Source organism: Sitophilus oryzae, unplaced genomic scaffold (genome assembly GCF_002938485.1).
Source record: "Sitophilus oryzae breed Bouriz unplaced genomic scaffold, Soryzae_2.0 scaffold_381_pilon_pilon, whole genome shotgun sequence".
NCBI lineage: Eukaryota > Metazoa > Arthropoda > Insecta > Coleoptera > Curculionidae > Sitophilus > Sitophilus oryzae.
Window position 1 is genome coordinate 1,691,406 of NW_022146953.1, and position 12,405 is coordinate 1,703,810.

A 12,405-nucleotide genomic window follows, 5' to 3' on the forward strand; every position below is an offset into this window, starting at 1 on the left:
AAGAAGAAGACCACAGAACATAATAACTAGTTTTAATTTTGATCTTTGGTTTAGTTTTGACGTTTTAGAATTAGGTTGATGTATGAATATACGATTTGAATTTGAAAAGAATAAAATTTTATAAAAACTATGGATATTGATAATATAAACAGCACCTATTTCGAAAATTACGAAGATTTGGAGGTAAGGGAAACAACCTATTTCATTTTATTACCGCATTTTATTTAACAATCGATTTAGCCCTTACAATTGCTTTACCATAATTTACCCCTTTAAGCATATCCGTAAAAGCTCTAAACATATTTTCGAACCCTTCAGTTACAGTCTCTCTATATTTTATTTTCCCTTCCTGTATCCACTGGAGATTTTGATCGATACCTTCAAACCATTTATCTGCCCATCTAGTTACGATAAACCCCTCCATTTTGAGCTGTTTAATAGCCATAGCAGCTTGAAGAGCACTAGCTACAAGAGAAATACAGTATATTTCTTTTAGTTAACGTTACTTTTATTGAATATACTCAAACCTTTAGGGTGTTTATCATTATAAGCTGATATAGCACCACAAACAGATATTCTACCAAAAAGACTCATTTGGTTGACTATAGTCGAGCTGATTTCACCCCCTACATTATCAAAATAGCAATCAACACCTTTTGGGGCTATTTCTTTCAGTGTTTTTCTAACGTTTTGTGTTTTGTAGTTTATAAAATGATCAAAGTTCATTTCATTCGTAAGCCATGAACCTTTCTCATCAGACCCAGCAATACCAATCACTTTACAGCCTTTTAATTTAGCTATTTGCCCTACGTGATTCCCTACAGCTCCTCCAGCACCTGATATGACAACAGTTTCACCTGGTTTTGGGTGGCATATCTCTAATAGTCCAAAGTATGCGGTGTTGCTATAAGTATTTTTGCTGTAAACTTATTTTTTACGAAAAAAAATATTATTTTACCCAGGCATGCCTAAAATTCCTAGCCCTAGAGAAGGAGACAGTCCTTTGAAATCTGGTAGAACATATTCATGTAGTATATTGTTAGGATCAGGTATACCATTTGATATAGTGTGTGATCTCCACCCATATTGACCAAAACAGTATTTTCCTGCAGGAAAATTTGGATTTTTGCTCTCTACTATTCTGAAACAGTTTATGATATTTTTAAAGAATCTATTTACTGTTTTTAAACCTTACAAAGCTATCTGTCCTCCCAAAAATACAGTTCCTGTCTTTAAAAATGGGGCATAGCCTCGCATGTAAGGATCGACACTAAGAAAAACAGCCTCAGTAAGGAATTCTGTTTAATTAAAGTATAAATCGGCGTTAGAAATTAAGTTAAATACTTTGTTTTGTTAAGGTACCTCCATTTTTTAATGGTTTTAAATCTTCTTCAACTAATTTTAGGTCATCTTCCTTGGGAAAACCATCGAATGGTTTTTCGTAAATAAAAACCTTTGCTTTAGCCATTCTAAATATATGTAAATTAGCATGTCCTGGAGTTGAGTTAAACCAACAGATAAAAATAAAGATAAACAGTTATGTGTGAAACAGTGTTGTCAATATTGTTAAATATGTTTTCTTCTAATGATGATATGTTTATTACAGTTGATAAATCACAGACCATATGCCCCAAAAAATCTTTAAATATACAGGGTGTTAAAATGTTGACAAGCTATATTGTCTTTATTCTTATCAACTTAATGTGCAGATGTAATGAGATTACTGATTTTTTTCTTGTTTTCTCTGTATAAAATAAGTTTAGGGCCAAAAATATGCAGATAACTCTGTAAGAAAACTGTAGGAGATGGCAAAAAATACTCTTCTAAATTTTTTCATATTTTTTTAAACAATTCTTGAAAACTCAATCTTTTTTGATATTTGACAACATCGCCTAATGTCCACGTAACTGAACAAAGATCAGATTATTTTATCTTTGCACATGAATACGAGGTTTACATGAAAAATAACCAGCCGATTTAAGTTATTAAAAAATAAAATTGGAACTGTTAAAAATATTTTTTTGTTGTATTTTGTATAAGTTCTTTAAAAAAAACATTATTTTCTAACAATTATTTTAGATTCACAAATTAATGTTAAAAGACAGTACAAGGAACAATGCATATCAAAAAGCTATTCTGAACAATAAAAACAATATTTTAAATAAAGTAGTACTAGATGTTGGTGCAGGTACCGGAATATTATCAATACTGTGTGCTCAAGCAGGTGCCAGGAAAGTTTATGCAGTTGAAGCCAGCGAAACTTATAAAATAGCCAAAGAAATTGTTAAGGAAAATGGTTTTGAAAACGTTATAGAAGTAGGTAACTATATTTTTTTATTGAATTTCTTGCATAAGTTCATCTAGGTTATTCACAGTAGGATAGAAGATCTCACTGACTCAGAAATACCAGAAAAAGTTGACGTTATTGTATCAGAATGGATGGGATTCTACCTCCTTCACGAAGGAATGTTAGATTCAGTTATAACAGCAAGAGATAGATTTTTAAAAAGCGACGGTTTAATTTTTCCTGAGTCTGCCGCTATATATGCATCACCCTGTAGGTAGGACACTCTAAAATTGTATCTGTTTAGTTCAAGAAAGAATCTAAATAAGTTTGACTTGCTAAAATCTATTAAAGTTATTTATTTTTTAAATACATATTAATATAATTTTTTTTTAACAGCATTCCATCGATGTATAATGATTGGAATGATATAAGTGGAGTTTCTATGCAATCATTTGCCAAGCTTTTGAGGAATGAAGCTCTTAAAAAACCTTTGACAGAAAGCCTGTCACCAAATGATCTACTATCAGAGCCCGAGGTAAGTAAGGAGTATTTTGAGGACAAAATGGTGAAGGTGCTTTTTTAAAAACATTTGTATTTATTTTATTTTATATTACTGGTTTTAAACAATTTTAATTTTATTTTACATCATAGAAGTTATACTACAGTAATATATTTTTTTGTTAAATTATTCTGAATTGATATACAGGGTGTTCCTTAATTACATGCTAATATCTAAGAGGGTAATTCTTAGGCATATTCTTACAAAAAAATAAATATTATCATGTCGTTAAGATTAACACCCTCTAAAAAAAATTATTTTCCTTCAAAAAAATACTATTTTTTTATTCCAGCACAGGTAGTTAAAAATACAGAGTGTCCCACTAAGAATAGCTCTCGGCTGTATCTCGGAAAGTATTAGCCAAGTAGGGCCTACGGAAAAAAATATTTATAACTAAAAACGGCCGCTAGAGGGTGCAACAGCTATGGAAAATAAGAAAATAGAATTTTTACAGAATTTTGCCTAGATAATGGGTACTATAAATAATAGCTTTATAATCTTCAGTAAATTTTGGATTTTTTTTTGTTAAGATTATAAAACTATTATTTATAGCCCCCATTATCTAGGCAAAATTCTGTAATAATTCTATTTTCTTATTTTCCATAGCTGTTGCACCCTCTAGCGGCCATTTTACAAACTTGAAAATATTTTCCAGCAATTTCTCATAATTAGTTCCTTTAGTTATAAATATTTTTTCCCGCAGGCCCTACAGCTAATACTGTCCGAAATACAGCCGAGAGCTATTCTTAGTGGGACACCCTGTACATGTCCTACATTTTTTCAGTTAGAATTATAAATAGTGTTGTTAAAAAAGGTTACCGAAAAAATCTATATATGTAGGTATACTATTTTGTTTTTAAAAAGCTACTCTAACTATATTTAAGGTGGTATCTTGGATAGATTTGCGTGAAGTGACCATAGAAGACCTTAAAGAATTTTCTTTCCAACACGTAGCAGTCTCTACAAAGACAGCCTTATACCAAGGAGTCTGTTTATGGTTTACCTGTACATTTCCTTTCTCTGGGTTTGATGAACCGGTGGTACTTTCCACTGCACCCGATGAACCCGGTACCCATTGGAAACAGACGCTCATAGTACTGCCTGAATCTATAAAAGTTGAGCCTGGAAGCCCGATTTGTTATGATCTAGTTATGAGAAGGTCAGAAAGTAATAGCAGAAGGTAAAATTATTTATTTTATTGTAAACTAAGTTATTTCCTTGACAAAATGGCGAAGGTGCCTGTAAAAAACTTATTTTGTGTTATTATTTTGCCTGTAAATAATAATTTAAATTACCTAAAAATTTATAGTAATAATAATCTTTGCCAAAACCATTTTTAAAGGCTCAAAAATACGTTTAGAAGAAAAAAGGAGGGTCAGAGTAGCCTGTGAACTATTAAATAATTTAATTTTGCAGGTATATCATTGAAATAGCTATGCTGGACCCGGATGAAGTGGAACACCCTGAATTCTGTTCGTGTTTCATGACCAAATGTATTTTAGTTAAGGCTGTGTTAAAAAAATATGAAAAAGGTGTAGATGTACCAATGAAATAATATATTTTATAAATCAAATTTATATTTTATCAATAACATAATATAGTATTTGTATACGGAGGCTAAAAGGAATTTATAGTATGCAAATAACTTATTATCTATAATTTTCTTATTCTCGAGGTTTTATTTCTTATAACTTATAGAAATATGAACAAAAATTCTTCCTATATTGCACTTTATTCAGCTTGACTTTAACTTGTTCAGTATTAAATTCAATTTCTTCCAAATATTTTAAATGAAGTTGCAAAATTTCAGTTATTTTTTCTATCTTCAAAAGCTAGCTAATATTAAAACGTTTTAAAACAGCTAAATCTATTATAAACATATACAAATCAATGCAGGCCAAAAATTTGTTATATGTTATAACAGTCTAGAAACGAGAAATATTAATATATGGTATTATAGACCATATTAGCCATTTTTCATCGCTTTACAGCATTCTATTTTAGGGCATTGTGCTCAAGTATTTCCAATCATACCCTCGGTACAACAAATATTAGATTTTACTTGATGTAATGATAAATCAGTCTGTTTTTGAAAACTTTAAATTCTCTATTTTTACTTGTAAGGGTCTTAACTAGAAAATCAGTATTAGTATATACAGGATATAATAAAACTAGTTTGAATACTTTTTCTTGAATATTGAATGTTCTTGTTATCGAATGATTGGATTCTTTAGCTTGTAAATCAAAAAGATTTTATTATCCTGAAGATTTATTGCGTAAATATCATCTTATATCGCTCTAGATCACGGAATTTTAAAGTGTTAGAATTCATTTTAAAGTCTTTAAATGTGTTTTATTTTTTATTTATTAATATTAATTTATTTCTATTGCTGTACTTGTTTACTTATTTTTTGTCTTTGTCTAATCATTACCCATAGATTATACTTTGATCTCTCTTCTTCTAGTTATTTTTTTCAGGACACCGGCCAAATGACCTATGAGTTCAAGTCATATAAAAATAATGAAGGAAATTTATATGAAATCTGTAGTTGCACATGTTTAGGACCACAAGTATTGAAAAGAAGAAGAACGCTAGTGGCGCCATTGTAGAAAAAGTGTGAAAATTTTGAACTAAAATGTTAAGATTTTTATGTTTTTGGAAAGATCTAATCTAAATCTTATTTTTGTAAGTATAAAACGAATTTAACCTTTACAAAATCGTGATAAACATATAATACACACTTATTTCAGTTGAATCAATATTTTCTTTTAGGCTCAGTATTATTTATGCAGCAAAAAATGGGCATGACAGGACGCCATTGTTCGTTGTTGGAAGTTCTTTTACAATTTTTCTGATTTTTTGGTAGAAAAGTGGTTCTTTTATGCACTATTTGAGCTTATTTGGTTCCTTAAGGCCTGTTTAATCTCCTGCAAATGTTAGTACCCACCGTTTTAATGATTTTTATAGTTTTTTTCACTTTCAAATATTTCGATTACATCATCATTAAAAGTTTGTATACTTTTCCAATTTTCATAATTTTCTTTGTCAAAATCGAATGTATGGGAATATAGATACGTTCATTGATGTCTATTGTACAATAACATTAAAATTATTTAGAATATTGTTTTATATTTAGAATCATTTGGTATTTTTTAGGTGTTTATATGTCCAAGCAAACAAGTATTTTCTACATCTTTCGAATACTTTTAGAATAAATCGGAATAAGTAGTGTTTTAATTATAATGCTGTAATTATAATTTTCTTTTTTAGGAGTGTTATTAACAATACACACTTAGCACAAACACCACCTAAAAGAAGAGACCTCGATCACTCTTCATATAATCCTGATGTTTGTCCATCGTTCATTTACGAGATTGGTTTTACATTATTCAATTAAAAGTAAGTTTATTTTCTTATTTAAAAACAATTTTAATAAATTTGTTAAATGTTTACTAACACACTAACCGTATATTTTTAAGGTATATTTAGTATTAATATGGAACAAACCAAATAAACACAATTGTTCTAGCATAACTATTAATAAAATGTAATATTATTTATTTATTACAGATTTTGTATAACAAATCAATGGATGAATACAATTGCAGTGCAGTACATTTATTCTTTTGATGTATATATTACGAACAATGCATCAGGGCTTCCATGTATGTATATCTAAAATTTTATTTCTTTTGGGTAAATATATTTTTATTGTTCCTTATATCATAAACAAATTCAGACCATCTATTTATATTTTGGGCCAATTTTTGACTTCTGGACACCTCTCTTTTTACCATCTGCTTAGAATTTTACTTCAAGTATTTTATGGTTAAATTTCATATTTCTAATAGCTTGACTCCATTGTATAGGCATTATAACATCATTCATCGATTCTGTAAAATATTGTAAACTGTATTTTAATAAGTCTTCTATTTGTATTATTTTTCTTATGGTATCATTCTTCTAATATTTTTTGCTTCTGGAATTTCTTACACAGAGTTTAAGTTTTGATGGATTCATTTTCATGTCATTTTTTTTAGATCATAAGCTATGAATTGCTATAATTATTAAATATGATATAATAACACAATAACACACGTAAAAATCTCACAATAATAACTAATTTCCCCTCAATTCCCGGCGCATTCGCCATTTAATCAAAAATCCTGATTCATCCACAATATATTATCACTTCTAGCTTTTCTAATTTTTTTTCTGACTTCTAAGTCTTTATTTCATTTATATTGATGCCTACATAGAGTTGTATAATTTTGGATTTATTTTTTTAATAAGTTTTTATTTCATTCTGTTTCTAATTCCCTTTAAAATGGATTTTTTACAGCTTTGGAACAAGGATTTTTTTTCTTTCACTTCAAGGATTCTTTTTCTCACTTCAATTCAACCACCCCCTTCGAGATGCCATTAGGATGATTAAATTCAACATATTCAACAGTCGATTGAGAATGAAATTCATCATTGAAGAGGAAGGTAAATAATTTAGGTAAATTAATTTTTTTTTAATGAAATATTTTTAATAAATACCTAATATTATTGTATTTTATAAAATGTGTAGATATAAATGATTAATTTCAAATGAAATATTTTGGCGCACAATTTACTTTATTGTAGATAAATAATAATTTATTTTTGAGCAGCTGTGCAGTTTGTACTTAACGTGTATATAGAGTTGCCTATATAAGGAGTTGGATGTTTTAATTTATATTTTTTAACACTTTTTAATTAGTATAATTAAAAAATCAAACTAAAGCCTTAATTCACTAGAATACACCAAAACAATTTACTTTTTTGTATATTGTGGCGAATTAGTGTTTTGTTGTGCTGAACAGCAAAGGTTCCTACCTCCAACTATAATAATTATTATTAATATCGTAGATCATTATTTTTTGGTACAATATAAGCATAATGTAATATTCGATTTTGGAACCTTTTTGGGACACACTATGCATGTACAAATTGTACAAACACACTGTACCGAGTGTCCCACTAAGAATAGCTCTCGGAAAGTATTAGCCGTAGGGCAAATGGAAAAAAATATTTATAACTACAGGGGCTATGAGAAATTGCTGGAAATTAATTTCCCCCACCACTTTATTTTAGCAGATAGGGGGAAATGGTTCTAACAAAAAAAATCCAAAATTTACTGAATATTATGAAGCTATTATTTATAGTACCCATTATCTAGGCAAAATTCTGCAAAAATTCTATTTTCTTATTTTCCATAGCAGTTGCACCCTCTAGCGGCCGTTTTACAAACTTGAAAATAATTTCCAGCAATATTTTTTTCCATTTGCCCTACTTTCCGAGATACAGCCGAGAGCTATTCTTAGTGGGACACCCTGTACATAAGTTACTTTATGGTATTTGATTTACGATGTTTAAAATACCGCTTGATAAAAAAACGGCGTCCGTGATAAAAAAAGTTGGCTTAGAAATGACGATCGATGACATTTCCCATATAATTTTACATATAAAATGACAGCGATCTTCATTTCATAGCCATCGCTGACGCCGTTTTTTTTTTCGATCATACTGTAATTATAGATACAGCTAACTTACCTATGCTTTTTTCCTATATTACCAAAATTTCTCTTATAATATTTTATGTAGCCTATATTCCCTGAAAATATTCACTGGTTATTTAAATTTATAGTAATAGTAAAAATTCATATACAAGGGTAATAGTAATCAAGCTTGTTAGTGAACAATAATTAATTATTTCTTTATTTTTTTTACAGAACCTAGACTTTCCAGAAGCTTAGTGAAGATTTATCCTCATCAGCATGTCCATCAACACCTCGGATATATACTCTTTAAGTTACTCTTTGTTAATAAAATATAATATGTAAAATAAATAATACTTAATAATAAATGAGTTTTATTGAACCAAAATATACATATTAGAAATACTGCCTAATCCTGAACAAAAAGAAAAAGTCATTTAATTATCACAAAAAAATATATTCTACTCACTAAAGAACTTACAAAGTTTTTCTGGAATTAGACAGTATTTTATATAAAAATAATACCTATATGATTACCGCTTCGCTCTTATGTACTCCTGATACAACCGAGAAAATTCAGCCTTTAAAAAAAATTGAATGAAGATTTTTAATCCTCCTCCAAAATTACTGATTTCTATCAGGAACACATAAGTGTGAAGAGGTAAGGAGTAAAATAAGTACCGATATTTACCTCTTCGCTTTTATGTACTCCTGATACATATCCGAGAAAATTCAATTTTTGTCAAAGACCGCACGAAAATTTTTAAACCGTGTCAAAAATCGCCGATTTTTATCAGGAACACATGAGGGCGAAGAGGTAAGAATTAAATTTAGTACCACATTTAAATAAAGCATCGATCAACGATATTTCTGCTATCTCTAGCACTTCAAACTCGTTTCCAAACTTCAACCCTTAATATCTCGGAAACTATAAGGGTTACAGAGGAACGGAACTCGGCTTTCGATAGGCATTTCAACCCTCTATAAGGGCGCAAAACGAGGGCGCGATCGGAGACCAAAAAATTTTTTGGCGAAAAATGAGGTAAGGGGTTAACCTTCCTTCATTTTTGCCGAAATTTTTTTTTTTTTTTCCGATCGCGCCCTAATTTTGCACCCTTATAGAGGGTTGAAAGGCGAATCGAATGCCGACTTCCGTTCCTCGATAGCTCTTTTAGTTTAGAAGTTATGGCCGTTTTTCGAAAAAATCTAACTCGTTCGAGCTCGTTGGTCGGGTACTCCAAATTTTGCCATTTGGAATTATTTTTGACAGCTTTTATTAAAAATGAGATGTCTCGAATTTATTTCGGGAGCATATGAGTGCGAAGGGGTATATACACGTATAAATTTTTCAACAACTAAACCACCTCTTCGCTCTTATGTGCTCCTGATACAAATAAAGATATTCGAATTTGTAACAAAACTTTCGATTTCAACGAAGTTTCCGATTTCTATCAGGAGAATATAAGAGCAAGGAGATGAATTATATCTTTTGGAGTATATACTTTATATTTTCACTAGAAGTAAAATATTTTCGGTAAATCTTTTTTTGAAATTCAGAAATAAAACAACAATTAATTTTAATAGTTTTATTTATTCATAATAAAGTACTAGTATACAGATATTTGACAAAGATAGAACTAAATCTAAATAAGAATGAATGTTTGCTAAACTGATATAAAATATAAAAGATCTAAGTTTTATGATCAAGCAGGCTTTATATATATGATCGAAAAAAGGCGTCCGGTTAGCTTGGAAATTACGATCGATGACATTCTCCGCATAATTTCATATAAAATGGCAGCGACTTTCATTTCGCTTAGCTATCGCTGACGCCGTTTTTTTTTCAATCATATTGTATAAATCATAAGTAGGTCGTGTCATTATACAATATAATCGAAAAAAAAAACGGCGTCAGCGATGGCTATGAAATGAAGATGGCTGTCATTATTTTATAGGTAAAATTATATGAAGAATGTCAACGATCGTCATTTCCAAGCAAACTGGACGCCGTTTTTATTCGATCATACGGTACAAAGTATGCCTGATCATATAATGTTTTGATCAGGGATGGGCTTTCTCTACATGATTTTACGTTATGGTGGAAAATACACGTAAATTTATCCAAAAAATCCTATATGAGTATTTTTTTACATGTAAATTATAAAACAAATGTAAAAACGCAAAATACTTAGTTCAAAAGAGGAAAAATTACATTTATCTTCCTCCTAAAAATACATTTTATATTATTTTTGCTTATACAAAACAGAAGATATATTAACAATAAAATGACTAAATATACTTAAAATATTACGGTATGACTGAAAAAAAAACGGCGTCGAGTTGGCTCTGAAATACCAATTATTGTTGAAATTTCCAATATAAATTTACATACAAAATGACGGTGATCTTAATTTCCAAGCTATCTCTTACGCCGTTTTTTTTCGATCTTACGGTATATTTTATACACAAACAGCGTTTTCAAAGAACGTTTAAATATATGGTATGATCGAAAAAAAAACGGCGTCGCGTTGGCTTTGAAATAACAATTGTTGAAATTCCCGATATAAATTTACATATAAAATAACGGTGATCTTAATTCCCAAGCTATCTCTGACACCGTTTTTTTCGATCTTACGGTATATTTTATACACAAACAGCGTTTACAAAGAACGTTTAAATAAATATGGTATGATCAAAAAAAAAAAAACGGCGTCCAGTTAGCTCTGAAATACCAATTGCTGAAATTCCCAATATAAATTGACATACAAAATGACGGTGATCTTAGTTCCCAAGCTATCTCTGACGCCGTTTTTTTCGATCTTGCGGTATATTTTATACACATACAGCGTTTTCAAAGAACGTTTAAATATCTTGTATAAAACTAGAAATTAGAAATTACTGCCCTGGAACTGTATACATCCATCGATTTGTTGTGCAAAATCTGTAACAAAGAAATAAATAATATTAAATATATTATGTTGTGATAGAAAATATAGTTACTCTGTTAAGAAACATTTAATAAATTTATAAAAATTGCTTTACTAAATAATAAAAAAAACTTACTTTTTAACTGGATAATGTAAAACCAATCTCGTAAAACAGAATGATGGACAAACGTCAGGATTATATGAGGGGTGACCAAGGTCTCTTCTCGTAGCTGGTCTTTACATGTTGGATGTGTAAAGAAATAAAACTCCTAAAAAAGAAAATTACAATTAAAACATTATAAAATAAATTTAACCAACAAATATGACTACGGGGTACAATAATAAAACCGTAAAAACTGTATTTTTTTAATCTGGAAGTATTAGAAAATTGTGGAGAATGGGAGGCACCTTAGGGTATATTAACACTGACTTAGGTACCCTGACTTATTCTAAAAGAGGTAGAAAATACTTGTTTGGACTATGGAGGGTAGGCCTGGACAGATAAACACCAAAAATATTACGTTTAAGAATACAAAACATCTTTAAACTCTACCAAAAAAAAAACACCAAATGTTTCTAAATATAAAGCAATACTCTAAATAACTTTAAATTTATTGTACAATAGAGGCATCAAGGAATGTATCTCTATTTCCATATACTCGATTTTGAAAAAGAAAATGATGAAAATTGGAAAAATGTATAAGCTTTTAACAATGATGTAATTGAAATATTTGAAAGAGAAAAAACTATAAAAAGGATCAAAACTATGGGTACTTACATTTACAGGAGATTAAACAGGCCTTAAGGAACCGAATAAGCTCAAATAGTGCACTGAAGAACCACTTTTTCTACCAAAAAATCAGAAAAATTGTAAAAGAACTTCCAACAACGAACAATGGCGTCCTGTCATGACCATTTTTTGCTGCATAAATAATACTGCGCCTAAAAGAAAATATTGATTCAACTAAAATAAGTGTGTATTATTTGTTTATCACGATTTTGTAACAGTTCAATTCGTTTTATACTTACAAAAACAAGATTTAGACAATTTAGAGCAGATCTCTCCATAAATATGAAAATGTCAACAACATTTTAGTTCCAAATTTTCA

General features: G+C 29.6%; 2 protein-coding genes and 2 long non-coding RNA genes across 5 annotated transcripts; 2 read left to right on the forward strand and 2 right to left on the reverse strand.

Moving 5' to 3' along the window:
* The first annotated feature begins 61 nt into the window (after positions 1 to 61).
* Positions 62 to 4,463, forward strand: LOC115885384 (protein arginine N-methyltransferase 6). The gene is made up of 6 exons (XM_030904282.1): positions 62 to 183; positions 2,080 to 2,316; positions 2,365 to 2,561; positions 2,684 to 2,822; positions 3,731 to 4,026; positions 4,263 to 4,463. The coding sequence occupies exons 1-6, from the start codon at positions 130 to 132 to the stop codon at positions 4,399 to 4,401; spliced, it is 1,062 nt and encodes a 353-aa protein (XP_030760142.1). The 5' UTR covers positions 62 to 129; the 3' UTR covers positions 4,402 to 4,463.
* Positions 207 to 1,595, reverse strand: LOC115885385 (prostaglandin reductase 1-like). The gene is made up of 5 exons (XM_030904283.1): positions 1,363 to 1,595; positions 1,196 to 1,298; positions 959 to 1,141; positions 528 to 904; positions 207 to 465 (listed from the first exon to the last, which is right to left on the reverse strand). Exons 1-5 carry the CDS (start codon positions 1,466 to 1,468, stop codon positions 221 to 223), a joined length of 1,014 nt encoding a protein of 337 aa, XP_030760143.1. The 5' UTR covers positions 1,469 to 1,595; the 3' UTR covers positions 207 to 220.
* Positions 4,464 to 5,339: 876 nt separating the features above from the next.
* On the forward strand, positions 5,340 to 8,722 carry LOC115885388. 2 transcript variants are annotated; one of them, XR_004050718.1, is made up of 6 exons: positions 5,340 to 5,532; positions 5,620 to 5,782; positions 6,118 to 6,246; positions 6,418 to 6,512; positions 7,190 to 7,348; positions 8,604 to 8,722. It is a non-coding gene; the product is annotated as an uncharacterized LOC115885388 (long non-coding RNA). The 2 variants fall into 2 exon arrangements; XR_004050719.1 differs by having other exon boundaries at positions 7,190 to 7,335; positions 8,604 to 8,686.
* A 1,489-nt stretch (positions 8,723 to 10,211) lies between these two features.
* Positions 10,212 to 12,391, reverse strand: LOC115885389. The gene is made up of 4 exons (XR_004050720.1): positions 12,326 to 12,391; positions 12,075 to 12,238; positions 11,433 to 11,565; positions 10,212 to 11,310 (listed from the first exon to the last, which is right to left on the reverse strand). It is a non-coding gene; the product is annotated as an uncharacterized LOC115885389 (long non-coding RNA).
* Between the last annotated feature and the right edge of the window lie 14 nt (positions 12,392 to 12,405).